At 38.1% G+C, this 23,839-nt stretch overlaps 1 protein-coding gene across 1 annotated transcript in view; it reads left to right on the plus strand.

Annotated features, from left to right (window-relative positions):
- Positions 1 to 15,070, plus strand: part of LOC150091720 (uncharacterized) — a 92,923-nt gene extending 77,853 nt beyond the window's left edge. Inside the window, exon 6 of the mRNA XM_090369451.1 lies at positions 14,588 to 15,070. Within this exon, the coding sequence (XP_090225577.1) occupies positions 14,588 to 15,070 (483 nt within the window). The remainder of the gene's footprint in view (positions 1 to 14,587) is intronic.
- The last annotated feature ends 8,769 nt before the right edge of the window (positions 15,071 to 23,839 follow it).

The following is a 23,839-nucleotide window of genomic DNA, read 5'->3' on the forward strand; positions in this document are numbered from 1 at the left end:
ATATGTTTGAAAGATGAGGGTATTCTCCGTATGGATTGGCCTACCTGCTCCCCAACCTGAAAATCCCATTAAGTAAGTCTGGGACACCCTAGGAGGATGTATTACAACTTGTCTGGATTGTCAGTGACACTTAATCAGGTGGAAATGTAATCAGTCGGCACTTAAATGAAAGTGCTGACTTATTGCGTGGCAACTGATTCTGCACTCATCAAGTACAGTACCTTGATTTTATTTATGTATTTTTGGTGAGAAATGTCTGGCAGTTGCTAGGGGCCATACTAAAGTCATTGTCTATGCACATACTCTCCAGCAGTGACAAAGAGCTGGTCCTACAAACTTACCATGTTTTGTTTCTGATGTGCTATATCCAATAAAGCCTCAATTACTGTTTGCTCTGGAATTGCATCGAACATTTTTGACATACACTCATCAAAACTTTGCTTCAACTACATTGAGGTATAATGTCATATTTATATAGACAATGTTTGCACATGCTCTGATCTTCTAATTTTTTTAGTTCCAAAAAACCAGTTCATATATAACTGGTTTTTACCAGTGTATATATGAACACTTTAAATTTTGCAGTTTAATGTAAATAAATCAGTTAACTGAAATAAGCTTCGCCATTTGTATGTTTGAAAAAAATGTGAATTTGACCCTCATCTATTCATAGGGATTTTATCTTTGTTTATCCTCCTTCCCCTGAAAAGTAAATGTATATGCTCATATAGCATGCATGCACTTGCACATATAAAAAGAACCTTGTTACTGCAGTTTATTTAAATGGTAAAAGGATATTTTAAGATATAAAATTTGTATTTATCTTAATAGTGTTCTTTTTAAAGAAGTATACTTAGAAAACTTTTTTATTCCATTGTTCTGTGGTTCATTTATAGACAGATTTCCTTTGTTATCCTTTCATCCATTAAATTTTTTATTTTGTTTTATAATGTTATATTTTAAGACAGTATAAAAATATTTTATCTATCTTACTGTCAAATATATACCTATTCATCTTCTTGAATGTGAAGATGACAATCTCATAGAATATGGCATGCTCAGGTTGAATCTTGGATAATACATAAAAATGAAACAAGAAAGGGGAATGCAATTCCTGGATTTAAAATCCATTGAATAGTTTGCTATAGACATCTGTTGATACCTATAAGTTTAAGAAAGTATATACTTGCCGGAGAAATTAAAAAAACAATTTCAGAGTAGAAATAATATAAAAATCATAGGTAGTGTAAAAATGAGAACTTTTTACAGTGGTGAAAAATAAACAACAGCTTTTGTGTTTCTAATGAAAGACTAGTGAAATTCACTGATATTTCTAATGAAATTGGAGATTTCTCTTGACACTTACAGCCGACCGGGCTAGCCTGGTGGGTAAAGTGCCTGCCTAGCAACCCAAAGGTCGCGGGTTCAAATCCCGCTTCGGGCTTGGATCAGAGTAAAATGCAAAAACTTTGGGAGGTGCATTATAGCCACAGAAGCCGATGTGCCAACAACTAACAAAAAAAAAAAGACACTTACAGCATACCTGTATAATAATTTATTCTCTTTTTCTGCAGTATTAAGTAATTGCTAAAATGAAATGTGTTATAACCATAAGGATCTTTACAAAATGCAATATGATAGAAAAACAATTACTACAATTGTTGGAGTGATAAACATTGAATGTAGTGCTGATGTACTTGTAGATCATGCATTTGTTATGGTAGCAACAATTGAGAAAGCAGAATGATAGCAAGCAGTGACAGATGTTTTGGTAAATGGAATAGAGGTCTGTAAATGTAATTAGAGGGAAATGTAATAATAAGCATTTAAAATTGTAATTTGAGTTGAGGTTGTGACTTGAAAAATTTTTAATACATTTAATAGAAAAATTGTAGAAATTAGTGAAATAGCCGTGTTAAACCAGAATAAAATTGGAACATATACTATAAAAATGTCTGTTTACTCAAATGTTAAAAACAGTGGTGTTTTATTGAAAATTTATACAACTAATAAAGCAGGAAACAGATTCTGCTGTAGAGAGTTATGGAAACAGGCAGATTCAGTAGTTTATGACAGCAAGGATTTTGGATACTGCAAAAATATGTTTCATGTGTTAAATAGTGTCACAGGATTGCCACCAGGTTACTTCTCATGAAAGTCACTGTAATGTTAGTTTTTTTCTGGACTTAATATGTTATTTTTTGAAAACCAAGAGCAAAACCTCGTGAAAAAGTTAATGTTTTTCTACTAAAGGTGGTGTTTTCCTTTTGTTACTTTTTATCAGATGTAAATACAGTAGAGTCCCGATTATCCGAGCTAATGTGGATCAAGAACAGCTCAGATATGGTCAAACTCAGTTAACACGGAAAATTTTCATATACTGATCTTGCAACAATGTTCCCCTCCCCTCTAGGATCTCCCTCATTCCTGCTATTAAGGAAGTATATGTACTGTAAGAAAAAGAATACATGTATGTAATTGCGTTTATGGCAAAGGTAAAGAAAGCCCATACGGCAAATTTCAGAGTGGTTTACCGGTGGAAGTAGTTTGCCGTGATGGCATTTGTATTGTTGCTCACTCGGTAAACAGACAGTGGGTCTTATTGGTCAGGAGTAGAAATTGAATCACATAGGAATTTGAACCCCTTCCAAAGTGGAGGGGGTAACCTGACCTTTTTCCTATAGAATCATGGGTGTATTAGAGGATAATTTTATTATTACTATTATTACTGTATTTTTATTTTGTAATTTTTTTTTTTTTTATAAACACACTTGCGCATGCAGAACATTTTACAATGCTAGAACTTTCCACTTGACTCCTTTTGTGATTCAATTAGTTTAAAATAATTATTGCACTTAAAACAGTACAGTTTGTCTTATTAATTTACATTTCATCAAAAAATCAAGAAAGTTGAAGCAACTTTTCATTTTCCCCCACAAATTTCTTCCAACTTTAAAAGATTCACTGCTAATATTATCTTTATGCCATTCATTCCGAAACTAATTATGCACCGTTCTTTATTCATTAATACATGTCATAATGCCAACCAGTGACTAAACAGATGTTATCATCTGTTCATGCACCAATCAGTACATCATGTGTCACGCCTACCTGTCAGTCAATATATCGTTTTTGACTTCTACTACGGACCGATAACGTCCACCGTCTGTTTACCGAGCAACACTACTAGTGCAGTATGGCAAAGTACAGTATACTGCACTTTAACTTCTCAACTTTGCCAAACTTTTCTGTGCTTCTCGTGTGGGCGTTCTTTACTTTAGCCTGTTTATTTACTTACATAGCATTGTACTATATATGCATCATCGTGATTACAGCATCAGGCTTTAGAAAAAAAGTCTTTCAAAGTCTTTTATTTTAAAGAAGTTCCTCACTTGTTTCTTGCAGTGTTTCTCAGGTGTCTCAACAACAGTAGATCAGCAGGCGTACGCTCATTCTGCTGTTCGATGTATCACAGTGTGGTCTCAATCGCATTTACACTTAAATAGATTGGGTGCAAGAATATTTGCTGATGCTATCGAGGCAGTGTTAGGTGGGTCGGAAAACTGCTAGCTTGGGGGGAGACAAAGACCAATAAATTGACAGTAGCCACTGGCAGAGGTGAAAGAGATTCTTGCACTGCTTCTATTAGAATGAGCAGAAGCCTGAAAAACAAGATGCATGGTATTTCAGAGACTGCTGGGAGCCATTGCGGTACAAGTAAACACATGGGTTGTGTTAGGGTAGCTAAGAATAGAAACAGGTGCATGTATACCTGCGTGTACACCAATGCTAGGAGTTTGGTAAATAAATTTGATGAATTTGAGGTATTGCTCAAAACATCAAAGGCAGATATTGTTGGGATATCAGAGACGTGGTGTCACACAGATATAAGTAATGCGGAACTGCAATTTGGGGAGTACAACGTCTACAGAAAGGATAGACAGGATAGGAAAGGGGGAGGGGTTATGCTATTAGTTAAGAAACACATAAAAACCAAGGCAGTGAAGCCAGTCGACATCGCTGGACAGTGCAGTGTTGAGTCAGTTTGGTGTGACATAAGCATTGGGAGATCAAAATTGAGAGTAGGAGTGTGCTATAGGCCTAATGACTCTGATGAGTATAATAAGGAACTGTACAGGGAAATAGAGTGGGCCAGTAAATCAGAGTTTTATAATGGGAGATTTTAATTTCCCAGATATTAAATGGAATTTGTGGGCTGGTTACTCACACACTAGCAGGGCTTTTGTGGATTTATTGGATGATTGTTTTCTACATCAGCATGTTCGGGAGGCAACTAGAAGGAGTAATACTCTTGATTTGATTATCAGCAGTGATTCTTCATGCATTAAGAATCTGCAGATAAATGAACCACTAGGTGGCAGTGATCACAGTGTGCTGAAGTGGGATTTACTCAAAGAGGTAACTACCATTAGGGGTAAAGGGAAGGGTTATTGCTTCCGTAAAGGCGACTACGATGGACTGAGACAGTATTTAAATTCTATACAGTGGGACCAACTGATGATGTTACCAACAGCAAATTCAAAATGGGAAGCATTCAAAGAACTTATCTTGGAAGCTACTAGGCTTTACATACCAACTAAGAAATATTGTTCAAGGTTTAGGCCAAAATGGATGTCAGATGAACTAATGAGGCATATGGCAGAGAAGAAAAATGCATGGGATACTTACAAATTAACACATGACACAGAAGCCTATGATAGATACAAGTTGATATGCAACCAAGTTACAAAGGAGGTTAGGCAGGCGAAGGCAGATTACTAGAAATCCTTGGCAAGGGATGCAAAGAAAAACAGCAAAGAGTTCTTTACTTATGTAAACTCTAGAAGGAAGGGGATGAATCAGATTGGTCCACTTGATATTGATGGGTCAACTGTTGATGACCCTGCTCAGGTAGCTAACAAACTAAATGAATATTTTGCATCTACATTCACACATGAGGAGTTATTCAGCAAGGGGAATGCCAGAGGTGTATTCAACTCTAGCAGTAAGCTACAGAATCTTGAAATAACTGGGAGTAAAGTGGAGGAGAAACTGTTGAAGATAAACACAAGAAAGGCACCCGGGGTGGATGGGATCTATCCAGTTATATTAAAGGAGGCAGCAAAGGAAGTAAGCAAACCCTTAGCCATAATTATGAGAGCTTCCTTGGACTCAGGGGAGGTACCCATAGACTGGAAATGTGCAAATGTGACCCCAATTCACAAAGGAGGATCAAAGGCTGACACAAGTGATTATAGACCTGTGAGCTTAACTTCTGTTCCAGGAAAATTAATGGAGGCACTGGTTAAAGAAGCACTGCAGGATCATTTAGACAAGACTTCAGTTATAGCTCAGACACAGCATGGTTTTGTTAAGGGGAAGTCTTGCCTGACCAACTTGATTGGATACTATGATGCAGTCACAAAAGAACTGGATGCAGGGAATAACTTTGATATTATATACGTACTTGGATCTTAGAAAGGCTTTTGATACTGTTGCACATGGAAGACTGCTACACAAATTGGAGCAGTGTGACATTGGAGGCAAATTGCTGCTATGGATAAAGGGGTGGTTGAGGGGGAGAAGACAGAGAGTGGTAATCAATGGACACTGCTCATCGTGGACTAATGTTATTAGTGGAGTCCCTCAGGGCTCAGTGTTGGGTCCATTATTGTTTTCTGTATTTATAAATGATATTGATGATGGTATATCAAGCTTAATGTCCAAGTTTGCAGACGATACAAAGGTTGGCAGGGTTTTCAAGGACACTACTGACACTATGCTGCTGCAACAGGATCTGGAAAGGTTGAGCAGATGGGCTGAGAGGTGGCAAATGAAGTTTAACATTGACAAATGTAAAGTACTACACATGGGAAACAGCAACCCCAGAGCAACGTATCAACTCTGTGGTACTACACTGACAGTGATAGAGAATGAAAGGGACTTGGAGGTGGTTGTGCAGGCAGATATGAAGTTCTCTGAGTAGTGCAGACGGGCTGCAAGAGTAGCTCATGGAGTATTGTCAATGATATACAGGAATTTTTCCAGCAGGGATAAGGAGGTGATTATTCCATTGTATAAGACAATGGTCAGGCCACACCTAGAGTACTGTATACAGGTCTGGAGGCCTCATTTCAGGAGGGATGTGGAGCTGCTGGAGCGAGTACAGAGAAGGGCAACAAGATTAGTGAATGGAACAAAGGGGTGCTCTTACGAAGAAAGGCTTAAGTTTTGCAAATTGCAGTGTCTGGAGACTAGGCACCAGCGAGGTGATCTGATAGAGGTGTATAAAGCCTTGAATGGTTTAAGCATGCTCAATGCTGATGGGATTCTTCCTCTAGCTCAGAAAAATCACCTGAGAGGGCATAAATTCAAATTGAGGAAAGACAGATGTAGGATAGACGTGCGGAAATTTGCCTTTAGCCAGCGGGTGGTTGGTTGGTGGAACAGACTTCCATCCCTTGTGGTGGAGGTTGATAGCCTAAATAAGTTTAAGGTTCAGCTGGACAGGTATTTTGAACGAACAGAGGGGTGAAGTGGAAGTGGGTTTTTTTTTGGCTGATGCTGCATAAGCTTGCTTTCTTGCATCAAATGCCTGTACTAATGCTAATGCTAGGCCTTTCGTATGCGAAATTTTTAAGCCTTCTGGACACACATCTTTGTCTTCACCGATAAACTAGTGGTAGGCCTGACCTAGCTGAGTGGTCAGGAGCGAGAGTGCATAGGACACGTTCCTTAAGTGGACTGGGATTCAAGCCTGTGAATACTAAACACAAATATTTGTATTGACAATTTATTGTAAAGTCTACTGACCTGGTTGTTGTGCTGGAGTATAAACAGAAAATTTAATTTTTTTTTTTTAGTCACAAGCGAAATTGCCTGAACGAGATGTCAAGCTGAACCCGACAGATAAAACCGTTGAAGTTTCATGGCGAGTGGGGGGTGGAGGCAGATGAGTCATCAAAATTCTGTGAATCAGCACAGCACAGTCTTACTCATCATACATACGAACACAAACAACTCTTTAAGGCATCACTTAGCCATTATGTAAAAATTGAACTAAGAGCTTGCTCGGATAACATAGAACTTCGGGATTCCACTGTAATTAAAATTTGGTGGTGCTCGATAAAATTTCATTTAGCTGCATCTCTTAAGATGATGGTGAGAATATTTATGATACAGAGTTAATTATTATATCTTTAACTTAAAATATAACAAACACAGTGTATCATCTCCATCTCTTCCATCATGCAGTGTGACTGATATCTTTTGAGGTTATGATGAATACCATGGCGAGATCCAAACTTCCTTACATTTTGAGGGTACAGCTCTAAAACAGTGTTTGCAGGTCAGCCGCTAGTTAGTACACTGTAACTCTCTAGGAGGCTTCGGCATCAGCTAGTGTATAATCTTGTTATCCTTACTCTGCCAGATAGTGACTGGAGGGAGTCCGAGTAGTATGGGGCCATGTTATGTCAAGAATCTGGGTATATTCTTACCATGTGTATGCTATATCCAAAAATTTCATTACTTCATACAACATATCCATCCCCCACTTTTTCTTACTATTGAATACACCTTGAATTGTAAAACTAATATAGCAAGCTTATCTGTGAAAACACTAAACGTCCAAAACACTTCCTAGTTCATTTCACAAATATATGTGGTCTCAGTACTAATCTCAATGATGTCCATTTCCACTTAGTCTGGCAAACCCAATGTACTTATTCTGACAGAATCTCAGTTATCAGTTGATTCAACCACTGCTCATCTCAGTTGCCCAAATTATTCGCTGTATGATTCCTTTTACCCCAAAGGCAGTACTTGTGATATGTCTGTTCCGATATTCCCTGTCAGAGACTTGGTAATTTGGAATTACCTCTTTTCGATCTTCTCTAGCTTAAAATCTCTCTACCTCATTGTGTCAAATTCATCTGTTGTCTCTACCATTCTCCCAACTCCACTGATCACTTGGAGCTCTTTGACTTCCTCTCTTTGCAACTTGACTTTCTACAATTTTTTTTTTTGTATAATCCAACTTTCCTAACGGTGAGGTAATTTTCCTAGGTGATTTTAATATTTGCAACTCCAGCTGGCTTCCATTCTCTAGTCACACAGACCCAGCTGATTGAGATGCCGAGGCTTTTGCAATAACTCCGCACAGATTGTTATCTGTGCGAGGTCATGACATTTACCTACCAGAATACTGGACAATCCTAACTAAAACAGCCAACATGCATGATCTTTTTCTCACAAACAACCCTTCTAAATACATGGTCGAAGTGAATGGTTCTTTAGGCACTTCAGATCACAACTTGGTGATTGTTTCTTCTCCAATAGAGCCTTTATCTCATGGCTGTTCCCAACCTTGTGTTGTTTGGCATTACAAGAATGTCAAACTAGGGATGACCTGCAAGATTTCTTTTTTACATTTCCTTTGTTGGATCACTGTTTCAAAACTTCTGATGTCAATGTTTGCTCAGATTGCGTCAGTGAGATTATTCTTGTGGGAATGGAATTCTTTATTCCATACTCCACTTTAAAATCTTGTCCTTTATCTAAACCTTGGTTTTCCAATAAATGTGCTAAGGCTGATTGAGAGAAGAATGTTGCATATTCTAATTTGCTTGTTTCCAATTCTTCAGTTTCATTTTCTGCCTACACCAAACCTCGCAACAATTTTAAAGCAGTTATCAGTCCAAACTAGATTTTGAACAGGCTAAGAGTAGAAAACTTGCTCCTTGCCCTAATGGTAACCGAGCATTCTGGTCTCTTGCCAAAGCTATTGGCTGCAACTTTTGCCCATCTCTGCTCCCACTTCTGTGAAAACCAGATGGTTCTATTGTCACTTCAGCCAAGGATAAAGCTGACCTGCTAGCATTCCATTTTCTTCCAACTCATGTATTAGTGATCTTGGTAAAAAATCTCCCAATATGCTCTATTCAGTGCCTCCTGTGGTCTTCCGTCAGTGAAAATGAGATGATTCTTGATGCTAAGAAAGCTCCAGGTCCTGATAGTATTTCTCCACTTGTTCTCAAGACCTGTGCTCCTGAACTTACCTGTTTTTTGCCGCTTTTTCCACTTTCTTATTCCAAAGGTGTTTTTCCTTCTGCTTGGAAATTTGCTCATATCCAGCTAGTTCCTAAAAAGGGTGACAAATCCCTCCCATCCAATTATCGTCCCATTGCAATTACTTCCAATCTTTCTAAAGTAATGGAGAAATCAATTAAATGCCAACTCTTAAAATACCTAGAAACTTTCCGTCTGATCAACGATTGGAAGTATGGATTCTGTCAGTGCCGATCCACTGGTGATATTTTGACTTATGCTACCCATTTATGGACAAATTCAATGGAAAAGTTCAGTGAAACACAAGCAGTTGCTCTTGACATCTCAAAGGCTTTCAATAGTGTTTGGCATAAAGGTCCTCTAAACAAGCTTCCATCTTATGGTTTGCCAACTGTTTTTTTGCAATTGGTTATCCAGTTTTCTTCTGACTGCTCACTGAGGGTGATGGCAGATGGCTCTCTGTCTTCTAACTTCTCCACTAATGCTGGTGTCCCGCAAAGTTCACTTCTCTCTTTTCCTCTTTTATATTAATGACCTCAGGTGGGAAGGAGCAGCAGTGCGTAGCACACGCTTCTTGATTAGACCGGGGTTCGAGCCCGTCACCACCAAATACGGAAAATACGGAAAAGTCAGGGAATGACCACCGCATATCCCGGAGCAATATGGCCTTAGTTGCTAATGCTCCTAAAACACCAAATAACAAATATTAATGACCTTCTTCCATTAACCGAAATTCTATCCATAGTTTTGCTGATGATAGCACATTGCATTCCACTTTCCAGTTTGAGAAACTTTGCCCTGCTCAATCAGCTTCAACATCTCGAATATCCGCTACCAATTCCTTAAATGCCGATCTTCAGGTAATTCTCCAGTGGGGTAAAGACAACTTAGTTGATTTCAGTCCTAAAACTCAGTCCTGTCTTATATTTTGCAAAAGGATTCTTCTGCTGCTATGCTTATCTTTGGTAACAGTCTGATTTCTAGGCAAGATGATATCTCTTTTGGGAATTACACTGACTTCTAATTTCTCTTGGCACAAGCACATTACAAATATTGCTTCCTTTGCATCTAAAAAACTTTCTCTTTCGCTCTTGGCGTTACTTTTCTTCCAAACACTCTGTACAAATCGCAAATCCACCCTACCATGGAATATTGTTCCCACATCTGGGGCGGCACCCCCAAAAACCTCTTTCAGGCTTCTAAATTCCATTCAGAAGAGGGCAGTTAGGTTAATTAATGATTTATCTCTAATAGTCTCTTCACTCTCTGTCTCATAGATGTACTGTTTCTGCTGCATGCATTTTCTACAGAAACTTCCATGTGTGCTGTTTTTCTGAATTGGCTTCTATAATTCCTGATGTCTCTTTCAAAACAGTCCAAAAACATGCCGTCACCAGCCAACATCCATTTACTGTCCAACTTCAAACTCGCAGAACTAATTTTTCATCTTTGTTGTTTATTCATTCAACTGCCGTTTTCTGGAACAATCTTCTTTCATACGTATTTCCTGAAAATTATAATCTACAGAAGTTCAAGTCTGATGTCAACAAATATTTTCTTTCAGCTTCCCCACCTTCTTCCTAAGCACTATAGGTTCTAATACCTGTTTTTTTGGGGTTTTCGTTAAAAAAAAAAAAAAAAAAAGTTTTACAGTTATAAAAACATAAGAAACAAGTATCTGAAGACAGTGCAGCTTACTTTCCAGATATCCTTTCTCATTAGCCATGTCTATATATCCAGTTTCCTAAAATTTGTGTAAACTTCTCCTTCAAGTATAGGCTCCAGACTGTGTAGTTCAGAAATGCAGACTATCTTAAAGCCGAGTCTCAGACTGGTATAGGAAATTGCCAGTAATACTTCTTGTTTTCTTTCCTTTGTTCTATCCTTCCCCCAAATCCACTATTGAAGACTATGACATATCAGCTGTAACATACAATTTTGCCCACTCTTTATAAGTGCATGTTAACCTTTTGTTTATAAAAAATTTTTATACTTTATTTATTAATCTTATTCAATCTTATTTATGCATCTACTGAACTCAAGAATTATATTTGCTATTATTTCGCCTTACTTTTCTTGTAAATATTCAGGAGTGCAGTAGCCAGTTAGTAAACTTAGCTAACTACATCATGCGGAGTAGTGTTTTTTTTTTTTCATTCAAATAATATAATGAATAACTCCATTAATTATTCTTGGCAAAAACATTTTTGACCTAAAAAACTGTTTCTAATTTTCCTAGCATTATTTTTCTTTTCAGCAGTTCTTACCACTGTGCAAATTTCAAATGACTTTACTGTTTAATAATGTCCTCTTAATTGGGGTGGCAGTCTGAAAATCTTTGATTTGGTTCAAAAAAGAGCAGCTGGATTTACCATTAATCTTCTCTCTTATAAACTTGCTTCATTTCCTATCGCACAGATGTTCAGTTAATGCTGCTTGCCAGTTCCTGGAAGTATTTCCATAGGCACTCCAATTCTGGATTGCCATCTGTAATCCTGACTTTTCTTTTTTTTTTTTTTTTTTTTTACACCAAACCTCTGTTTTGGAGGCTGCAGAGAATGCATGGCCTCCAGTTGCTGATGCTATACTGTTCAAAGGATGTTTCCCATATTTCTCTTTTAAAATAGGCTGGATTTTTGTTGATTTTGACTAAGGGAAATCGTTTTTTTTTTTTTTTTTCATTTCATGACCAAGTCTGCTGCAATACTAATCGAAGTTCTCTGCTATCTAGTAAAAAAAAAAAAAAAAAACAATTTTTGATGGATTTAAGATTATATTATTATAATTCAGTTTTCTGAATTATTCAGAGAAAACTGAAAAGAGAAAAATTCAGAGAAAACTGAAAAAATTCAGTTTTCTCTGAATTTTTATTGTTAATTTTAACAGTAAAAATTCTATTTCTTTGAACTACAGAGTGCATTTAAATCTGTTAACTGTGAAGACCAGGAGAGTTGTTTAAAATTAGGAGTTAATGGTGAATGCAGGAACAGATATGATAAACAAGCATATTATAGTGCAACATTGTTCACAATTTAGTTAAATTATTAACAAAATATATAAATTATCAACAATGTACCATTAAATAATTTAATGATATGTTAAATAATCCAGCTGTTTTGCACATCTTTGCCTCCTCCTTCTGTGATAAAAATATAACTTAAGTTAGTGTTGTATTGTTCTAGTTTGAAGATCTATTGAACAATTACTTGCAGAGATAGTGCGGTCATAATCCCACTGTATAAGGCAATTGTAAGGCCACACTTTGAATACTGTGTTCAATTTATTTTATTATTATATATACAGGGTGTCTCAAAAATACACGGCATAACTTCAGGAATGAGTTCCTCATATGTAGACAATAAAAATATTTTATATCAACATAGTTCCAGAAATGCTTGGTTTCTGAGTTTTGAAGGTCTGTCTATGACATAGACAGAGGTCTGTCATATCACCTTATAGTAATTGTTCAAAATGTCCACCTTCTGCCTGAATACAGGCCTCACATCGATGTCTCATGGACTCGTGAAGACGATGCCAAATTCCTGGCATGTTTCATATTGTCTCACAACCTGCCACAATTCGATTGCGGAGAGTTTCCACATCAGCTACCGGAGTCGAATACACCAATGACTTTAAATGGCCCCACAAGGAGAAATCTAGTGGGATTGAATCAGGTGAGCGTGGAGGCCAGGCAGTGGTCCACCTTTACCTATCCACTGGCCAGGAAACCTTTGATTCAGGTAATTGCAGGCTAGGTGGCTGAAATGAAATGTGCGGGAGCGCCATCGTGCATGACATGTGCTTGTTGACGAATGATCAGTGGCATGGCATGTCCAAGTGTTGTTTCAGGCATGTTGTTTTCCAGAAAGTTTCTGTATGCCAGCCCTGTGAGTTTGTTTGGAAGTACATGGGACCCAAATAACTTATCACCAAAAACACCCGCCCAGATGTTGAGGCTGAACCGCTGTTGATGTGATGGAAGAATTGCATGTGGGTTTTCCTCAGTCCATACATGCTGATTGTGAAAGTTTTGGATTCCGTCTCGTGTGAACTGTGCTTCATCTGTGAATATCACTAAGGCAGGAAAGTGGGGAATTGTACCACACTGCTGCAAGAACCACTGGCAGAACATTACTTGCGCAGGGTAATCTGCTGGTGACAAGGCCTGTACCCGGTGCAGATGGTAAGGATACAGTTGGTATTCTGGCAACACTCTCCAAATAGTTGAACATCCAGTTGCATTGCTATTCTGCGTGTGCTGATTCCAGGAGTGGCACGCACAACATCCAAAATCTCCCCTTCTACTTCAGGAGTCGTAGATGTTGATCGTCCTCCTCTGTCGGCAGCACAAGGTGTAAAGGTCCCATGTTCACAAAGGCAGCGATGGATACTTTCAAACGTTTTCCTGTCTGGACATCTTCGTTCTGGGAACCTTTTGGTACAAACGACAAGCCTCCAGAGCATTGCTGTTTGCCAAACCGTACATAAAGTGCATATCTGCTTGCTTCTGATTTGAGTACATGGTCGGAATGGAAAACTACCAGATTCTTCATTTGTGATGAAGGAAATCACCTGTGGGAGATAAGACATTTTGGTTAACAACTTGGGAACCAAGCATTTCCGGAACTGTTGATATAAAATATTTTTATTGTCTACATATGAGGAACTCATTCCTGAAGTTATGCCGTGTATTTTTGAGACACCCTGTATATATATAAAAGCCTTCGTAGTAGACTGGTGGCTGTGTTTCCTGTTTGAAAGGACCTTAATTGGGATTGGATTAGCTGGTGTCAGACAGGCACAGGGATTTTTTCCCCACGGGTTTTTCGTCATGCAAGTAGACAAATAGGATTTAGAACACATTCACTTTGTGATCGGTATGAAAATTATGCTTTGTTTTGGTGTAAGTTATCTATCGAATAATTAAAAGATATAAAAAAATCCAAGTAACACTAGATGAATAGTGACACCATCCTGTGAGAGTATTAGCAGATTGTGCAAGAATTGACTGCAAAGTGTGGCATCTCCAACAGCTTGCATATTTCAATTGTTCACGACAAGAGATTTTTTTATGTAGTATTTGGAAAAATGTGACAGTGCATACAGTCTTTTATGATAATGGTAAGGTCACCTACAAGTTAAGATGAGTAATAACTCATCTAACTTGCAAAATTAGCAATGGATCAATGTATGCCACCTTCTCTAAAACCTTAGTTTCACCTTCACCCGTTGAGGTTGATATACAGTGGACCTATTTCTCTGTGGGGTTGACACATAAACCTGCCATCTCTACAGAAAAAGTACCTCATAACAGCATCTATATTTTTACAGTTGTTGATAGTCTAGCATCATTGATTTTTGCATTACTATAACTCTAAGTATGATGAGATTTTTAAATGAAATACTAACCATCACTAGCTGAATAATGTTATACTGATTTTGGCAGTCATTACTATGTAATTTACAATTATAATGTTACAAAAAATTAATGATGTATTTATTATTGATTTTTTTTCAGAAAAGTGCCGACAATCCAGATTCATCTTTTTGTGATATATTAAATTTAATTATGAAAGAGGTCCCACATTTTCTAAAGCCAGCATCAGAAATTAAAGAACAATCTGTAATGTGTTCTACAGATAGTCAACAAAAAAAAGACCAGTGTATGTCATATACCCCTCTTACTCAACCTGTAGACAGTCTGTATGTTAAAAAAAATGAATTTAAAGTGCCAGGATCCAGAAAAAGTGCATCCTTCCTTAGCCTCAGTGGACAAAAAGATATTCAGCATGGAAATCAAAATTTTATTTCTTTTGATATACTTCCTCTAATTTCAAATCTACCCATACAAATTACATTTGATAATAAGAAAAAGAAAAGAAAGCATTCTTCATCTTTGGTGGAAGAACCAGGTCAGAAACATTTATTGCCAGTCAACATAAAGCATGTTATTTCAAACCCTTGTAAAGAAAGAAAAAGTAAAAAGAAAAAAGCTAATTAAGATTATAATGTTTGTGATTATTTCTTTGTCTTCATAATACATATATCAGCATATACAGTTTTTGATGAATACAATCGAAAAAAGAAAAATCATTGTTTGCTGTATTAATCTTAATTCCAAGTTTTCTGTCCTATAATTACTGCTATTTTTGTAGTCAAAGGACTGATTTTGTTAGTTATTTTTATTATTTTCAGGGATTGAAAAGAATAAATAAAATGGTTTTAATAACGACTGCTTTTTTTTTTTTTTTTTTTAACTGTACAACTGCTTACTAAAACGAGCATCAGAAATTAAAAAAAGAGCAATCTGTAATGTGTTCTACAGATAGTCAACAAAAAAAAAAGACCAGTGTATGTCATATACTCCTCTTACTCAACCTGTAGACAGTCTGTATGTGTAAAAAAAATGAATTTAAAGTGCCAGGATCCAGAAAAAGTGCATCCTTCCTTAGCCTCAGTGGATAAAAAGATATTCAGCATGGAAAAAAAAATTTCTGAAAATTCCAGAAAAATTTTTTTTTTTTTTTTTTTAGTTGCCAAATCTGCCAAGTGTATGACAAACTTTAATCTGGTTAGCCAATAGCAAACTTTCATCTCGCTGCTTTTCATGGCTGAGCCTATAACGACGTCAACACATCTTTTTGATATCTGCTTTTTTATGATTGAGGTTATGATGAACTTGGCATCACTGATCTCAAACCTTCACTGAACTCGGTTTTTTTTTTCTCTTTGAGATATCAAATATTTTTGCAGAGTTATTAAACTCTCAACACATTAATGTGCTACGTTATATTGGCCAATAACATTTAGGTGAATACCATTTCTCCTCTGGGCCATGCAAACAAACGATCCACATTTAAACAATGGCAGATACTATTGTAATGCAGGGTCATGTACAGCAAATAATGGTCTGCAGTATATCAAGTTGCAGACTCGGTTTTTAATTAATACAAACAGATCATTTGTATTAATAAAAAACTATTGCTCGTAATGTTATTTTAACACATGCAGTCCCTTGATAACTTGTCAATAGTCTTAATTTTCCCATTACCAGGAAAGACTATCCTATAACTATACCAAATTTAAAGTCTCTAACTTAATCAGAAATATGTTAGCATATTGGTGAGTCTGTCAGATAGCAAAAAATACAATCTTTGAGGCTTTATGGAAGGACAGTGGTTCATCGCAGAGAAATAAAATTTGGTATACAGTGTCAAGAGTAAACTATTTCAGAAATCCAAAATTTTAATCTTCTGGCTTTTTCATGTTCAGAGGCATGAAAACAGGTATTTTTTGGTGTGAATAAAAGGTGCAGGCAGCTTGTTAAGAACTTAGCTAGGTGCACTTCTGCGCAAGCAGAATTTTTTTTCTTTCCATTCACTGTTGAAATATGATTTCCCTCCCTTTTCTTTTTCTGCTCATTAAGCTACTCTTTGTTGGGGTCCACCTAAAAATAAGATGTAAAAAATTATACCAAGAAAGAACACCTGCTGATTTTAATTTAACATACAAAATTATTAAATTTTTACGAAATTATATAGAACAAAAATAAAACGAAATATAGAAAGTATTGAGAGCTATGGGAAATCTGAAGATGGGAGGCCATATTAGTGTTTAACAGATGATCAAAGACTGGCTACTAATGCTAATAAAAAAAGAATATACCAAATTTCTTCTTATTAAATCAATGGGATTTTGAATTCATACTTACAAAGAAACAGATGAATTTGTGAAACAGGTTCGAATAGAATTAAGGTGATAAATAGAAGACTATGAAAAATAACGAAGAGAGATCTAAATTCAGTCTTTAAGTGAGGGCGTAGTACTAGCAATGGATGCTTACTTTGGGCAATTTCTCAATTTACATAATGTAAATGTAATTCATTCTTGTGTGAGATGCTATTTGAAGGTTGCATAGTGTTTTTTTTTTTTTTTTCATAGCAGAAACATAATTGTTCACTCTCATTTAGGGTGATACAGGTTAAAGTGTTCCAGTTTTAAATAAAATGGCTAACATTATCAGCCTTGAAAAATTTTTGGTCCAATATAGAATGCAAAGGTTTTCACGAAAGACAATATTGTCAATATGTGCTGTGATGTTGGTCCTCCATGTGCAGCCAAAACAGCTCGTACCCAGTGAGGCATGGACACTACAAGATTTCTAAATGTATCTTGTAGTATCTGGTACCAACATGTAACCAACAGATCGGAGTTGCTGTTCCAACAGAAACCACAGATGCTCGATGGGATTGATGTCTGAGGAATTTGGAGGCCAGGGCAATACTTGAAAGTCTTCCTCATGTTCCTTGAACAATCTCAAACAATACGAGCAGTGTGACATGGTGCATTATCCTGCTGAAAGATGGCACCGCCAGAGGGGAAGACTGTTGCCATGAAAGGATGTACCCGGTCAGCAATGATGGTTAGGTAAGTGGTAGACCTCAGAGTGCCAGGCACATGGATGACTGGACCCAGGGTATCCCAGCAGAACATCGCCCAAAGCATGACACTGCTGCCACCGGCTATTTCGTCCCACAGTGCCATACTTCCCCAGATAAAAGATGCACACGTAACCAGCTATCCACATGGTGCAACAGGAAACGTGGTTTATTGGACCAGATGACCTTCTTCCAGTCACTCAAGGTCCAGTTTCAATGCTCGCGTGCCATTGCAGGTGAACTGTGGTTAGCATGGGCATGTGTGAGTATCCTGCGGCTATGCAGCCCCATTTTCAGCAGGGTCGATGTACTGTGTGTGTGTTGTAACACATTATTCCCATCACCAGCATTCCAATTACTGGTGAGTTGCGCCACGTACCATCCGGGAGAGCCTTTGCTCACCTTGAGTATCGATGAGCTGTGGTCGTCCAACACCTTGCCGGTGGTTCGTGGGTTCCTCCCTCCTCGACTACTTTCGGTAGGTACTTTTTTTTTTTTTTTTATGAGAACCCCAAACACGAGAGGTATTAGAACCTATAGTACTTAGTACCGTGCTTGGGTTGGAGGTTGAAAAGACGAAAGAAGATATTTGTTGACATTGGACTTGAACTTCTGTAGATTGTAATTTTCAGGAAATATGTATGAAGGAAGGTTGTTCCAGAAAACGGCAGTTGAATGAATAAATGAGGAAGATGAAAAGTTGGTTCTGTGGGTTTGAAGCTGGACAGTAAATGGATGTTGACTGGTGGCGGCACGTGTTTGGACTGTTTTGAAAGAGAGAGCGGGAATTATAGAAGCCAATTCAGAAGAACAGTGCCCATGGAAGTATCTGTAGAAGAGGCATGCAGCAGAAACAGTACGTCTATGAGAAAGCGAGTGGAGAGACTCTGTTAGAGATGAATCATTAATTAACTATGTATATAAAGTGCTTAGCATCATAATACACAGCCATTTCTGAATAAACAGAAAATTTTTAAGGTGGCATCGTTTTAGGTTATATCTCATATTGTGAATACCTTCACAACGAGTTGCCATGATATTGCACTACTTCGAATAAGTAATGCTTCACCTAAGGAGAAGACTAATGTTACTTATTCTCAGATAGGTACCACCACCCAGACAGCACTGTTTCAGGGCTATTTGGCCCTTCTTCAGTGAGTGGGTAGGTACCCAAGTGATGCAATGATGACAAAAACAGTTATGAAGTATAACTCCACAATATGAGAGATGCCTGATGGTGTATGATGTATTTAGACTAAGGCGCATTTAGGGCTAGAGCCTCAAGCTGCGAACAAATTTAGAAAAATCTAGCCCTAAATGCGCCTTAGTCTAAATACATCATACAAATTTAGAAATATTTGTTCGCAGCTTGAGGCTCTAGCCCTAAATGCGCCTTAGTCTAAATACATCATACACCATCAGGCATCTCTCATATTGTGGAGTTATACTTCATAACTGTTTTTGCCATCATTGCGTCACTTGGGTACCTACCCACTCACTGAAGAAGGGCCAAATAGCCCTGAAACAGTGCTGTCTGGGTGGTGGTACCTATCTGAGAATAAGTAACATTAGTCTTCTCCTTAGGTGAAGCGTTACTTATTCGAAGTAGTGCAATATCATGGCAACTTGTGAAGGTATTCACAATATGAGATATAACCTAAAACGATGCCACCTTAAAAATTTTCTGTTTATTCAGAAATGGCTGTGTATTATGATGCTAAGCACTTTATATACATAGTCTAAATTTGTTCGCAGCTTGAGGCTCTAGCCCTAATTGCGCCTTAGTCTAAATACATCATACACCATCAGGCATCTCTCATATTGTGGAGTTATACTTCATAACTGTTTTTGCCATCATTGCATCACTTGGGTACCTACCCACTCACTGAAGAAGGGCCAAATAGCCCTGAAACAGTGCTGTCTGGGTGGTGGTACCTATCTGAGAATAAGTAACATTAGTCTTCTCCTTAGGTGAAGCGTTACTTATTCGAAGTAGTGCAATATCATGGCAACTCGTTGTGAAGGTATTCACAATATGAGATATAACCTAAAACGATGCCACCTTAAAAATTTTCTGTTTATTCAGAAATGGCTGTGTATTATGATGCTAAGCACTTTATATACATAGTCTAAATTTGTTCGCAGCTTGAGGCTCTAGCCCTAAATGCGCCTTAGTCATTAATTAACCTAACTGCCCTCTTCTGAATGGAATCAAGAAGCCTGAGAGAGGTTTTGGGGGCACCACCCCAGATGTGGGAACAATATTCCGTGGCAGGGCGGATTTGCGATTTATACAGAGTGAGCAGCTGTTTGGAAGAAAAGTAACGCCGAGAGCGAAAGAGAAAACCAAGTTTTTTAGATGCACAGGAAGCAATATTTGTAATGTGCTTGTGCCAAGAGAGATTAGAAGTCAGGGTAATCCCCAAAAGAGATATATCATTTTGCCTGCCTAGAAATCGGAGTGTCACTAAAGATAAGCATAGGAGCAGAAGAATCCTTTTTGCGAGATATAAGACAAGACTGAGTTTTAGAAGGGTTGAAATCAACTAAGTTGTCTTTGCCCCACTGGAGAATTACCTGAAGATCGGCATTTAAGGAATTGGCAGCAGATTTTCGAAAACTTGAAGCTGATTGAGCAGGACAAGGTTTCTCAAAATGGAAAGTTGAATGCAATGTGCTATCATCGGCAAAACTATGGATAGGATTTCCAGTCAATGGAAGAAAGGTCATTGATATACAAGAGGAAAAGAGTGCGGGAAAGAACTGAACCTTGGGGGACACCGGCATTAGTGGAGAAGTTAGAAGACAGAGAGCCATCTACCATCACCCTCAGTGAGTGATCAGAGAGAAAACTGGATAACCAAATACTAAAAACAGTTGGCAAACCATAAGAAGGAAGCTTGTTTAGAAGACCTTTATGCCAAACACGATCAAAAACCTTTGAGATGTCAAGAGCAACTGCTTGTGTTTCACCGAACCTTTCCATTGAATTAGTCCATAAATGGGTAACATAAGCCAGAATATCACCAGTGGATCGACACTGACGGAATCCATACTGGCGATCGTTGATCAGACGGAAGGTTTCTAGGTAGTTTAAGTTGCCGGTTAATTGATTTCTCCATTACTTTAGAAAGATTGGAAGTAATTGCAATGGGACGATAATTGGATGGGAGGGATTTGTCACCCTTTTTAGGAACTGGCTGGATATGAGCAAATTTCCAAGCAGAAGGAAAAACACCTTTGGAATAAGAAAGTGAAAAAAGGTGGCAAAGAATAGGAGTAAGTTCAGGAGCACAGGTTTTGAGAACAAGTGGAGAAATACCATCAGGACCTGGAGCTTTCTTAGCATCAAGATTCATCAAAATCCTTCTGATATCCTTTTGACGGAAGACCACAGAAGGCATTGAATGGAGCGTGTTAGGAATGGTGGGAGGTGTTTTACCAAGATCATTAATACATGAGCTCGAAGAAAAATGGGATGCTAGCAGGTCAGCTTTATCCTTGGCTGAAGTGACAACAGAACCATCTGGTTTGGACAGAGGTGGAAGCAGAGATGGACAAAAGTTGCGGCCAATAGCTTTGGCAAGAGACCAGAATGCTTGGCTACCATTAGGGCAAGAAGCAAGTTTTCTACTCATAGCCTGTTCAAACTCTAGTTTGGACTGATTAATAACTGCTTTACAATTGTTGCGAGCTTTGGTGTAGGCAGAAAATGAAACTGAAGAATTAGAAACAAGCCAATTACGATATGCAACATTCTTCTCTTGGACAGCCTTAGCACATTTGTTGGAGAACCATGGTTTAGATAAAGGACGAGATTTTAAAGTGGAGTGTGGGATAAAGGATTCCATTCCTGCAAGAATAATTTCACTGACACGATCTGAGCAAACGTTGACATCAGAAGTTTTGAAACAGTAATCAGACCAAGGAAAAGAAAAGAAGTCTCGCAGGTCATCCCATTTTGCATTCTTGTAATGCCAAACAATATGAGGTTGGGAATAGCCATGAGATAAAGGTTCCATTGGAGAAGAGACAATCACCAAGTTGTGATCTGAAGTGCCTAAAGGAGCTTTCACTTCGACCTTGTACTTAGAAGGGTTATTTGTGAGAAAAAGATCAAGCGTATTGGCTGTATGATTAGGATTGTCCGGTATTCTTGTAGGTAAATGAACAATCTGTGCTAGGTCGTTAGTAATTGCAAAAGCCTCAGCATCTCGACCTGCTGGGTCGGTGTAACTAGAAAACGGAAGCCAGCTGGAGTTGTGAACGTTAAAATCACCAAGGAAAATTACCTCACAGTTAGGAAAGTTGGACTGGAGAAAGTCAAGTTGCAAAGAGAGGAAGTCAAAGAGCTCCAAGTGATTAGTGGAGTTGGGAGAACGGTAGAGACAACAGATGAATTTTACACAATGAGGTAGAGAGATTTTAAGCCAGAGAAGATCAAAGAGAGGAGATTCCAAATTGCCAAGTCTCTGACAAGGAATATCAGAACGGACATTGCACAAGTACCACCTTTGAGGCGAAAGGAATCATACAGCAAATAATTTGGACATCTGAGATGAGCAGTAGTTGAATCAACTGATAACTGAGATTCAGTCAGAAAAAGTATATGGGGTTTGGAAGGCTGCAAGTGGAAATGGACATCGTTGAGATTGGAATTGAGACCACGTATATTTGTGAAATGAATTAGGAAGTCCTTGGGAGGTTTAGGTCTTTTCACAGATAAGCTTGCTCTATTATTTTTTTCCCACCAGCTGTGCCATTTTGGATATTCTCTGACCTGGTCATTACAATTTGGCCTTTGTCAAACTCGCTCAAGTCCGCTGCCTTTCCCATCTGAAGAACAAAAGTAATACTGATTAATGGAGCTCAGTATCAGGTGTTTTTTATACTGTGTCCCGACCTGCGCGCACACCGTAGTTCACCTGCAGTTGCTTCGATTTGTATAACGACTCGTTGGGCATAATGTTTTGGCTCATTGGTGTATGTCAAAAACTAGGTTACAGAATTTAAGCATGGACGAGATGGTTTTGAAGATCCAGTGGTGTAGTGAGATGCCTGTTACCATGTCTGCACATGCAAATGTAGATACCATTCATGACCTGATCATGCAAGACTGCAGAATAACATCGAAGCACATTGAGACAGCATCCTTAAAGCACTGAATGCAGATCAGAAGCAGGAAAGAGTGAAGTGAGGTCATGAGATTGTGTAGCATTTTGAACCTAACAAAGCTCAGGTTTTTGGGCAGTATGTCACTATAGATGAAACATGGGTGTACCACTTTGAAACAAAAGAACAATTTAAACAGTAGAGGCATCCCTCCTCTACCCTCAAAAAAGTTTCGAGTAGAGAAGTTGTCTGGGAAATTAAAGGCATCCATCTTCTGAGATACAGAAGGGGGTGATCATAGTTGATTTCCTGGAATTTTTTTTTTTTTTTTATGAAAACCCCAAACACGAAAGGTATCAAAACCTATGGTACTTAGTACCGTGCATGGGTTGAAGGAGAAGTATGGGGGGGAGGGGGATGCCGGAAACTTTGCTCTAGAGACTAAACATGGGTTTCACCACTTCAAGCCTCCAATAAGCAAAGTGGTTGTATTTCACTGGTTGATGAAAGTCATCTACCACCTACTCAGTCATCGTGAAACAGGTGGGTATATGGGATGTGTTAGAGTGGCTGGGAATAGGAATAGGTGCATGTATACTTGCATGTATACCAATGCTAGAAGTATAGTAAATAAATGAGGTGCCATTATCAATGCCAAGTATTATTCTTACCGATAGATGTTTCCGTGAGGAATTGAAGCTACAGAGACTTGAGAAATTGGACAAAGGAGTCATCTTACGTGAAGAAAATGCACTGCTGTGCAGTGTTTCTGACTCTGGTAACACTGAGCTATTGGAATATCTGCCCTGCTTGCTGGCTTTGGCTTCATCAGACTGTTTTATATTTCCAAATCTCAGAAAGGACAGAGATTCAACAGTGGTAATGCTGTGTGATGGATGCAATCGACAACTGGTTTGAGTCAAAATCTTCTGAGTTTTATTTGAGTAGGTTTTGAAAGCCAGTGAATCATGCCAGAAAGTGTATTGACTTAAGTGGGGGGGGGATGAAAAATAAAGGGGTTTTTCACAACTTTCCAGCATTCCTTCTGAGAGGCTAGAAACTTCAACCTCCCCTCCCATGTGCGTGTGTGTGTGTGTGTGTGTATGTATGTATACTTATACATATTTTTGTATGTGTGATACATTTGGTCGTCTACTTACGACCGACTTCTGTTCTGACTGACACGTAAGTCAATCTGGTCGTATGTCAGCCATATATTT

The sequence above is a fragment of the Mastigoproctus giganteus genome, chromosome 1 (assembly GCF_048544385.1).
Source record: "Mastigoproctus giganteus isolate SK-2022 chromosome 1, ASM4854438v1, whole genome shotgun sequence".
Classification (NCBI taxonomy): domain Eukaryota; kingdom Metazoa; phylum Arthropoda; class Arachnida; order Uropygi; family Thelyphonidae; genus Mastigoproctus; species Mastigoproctus giganteus.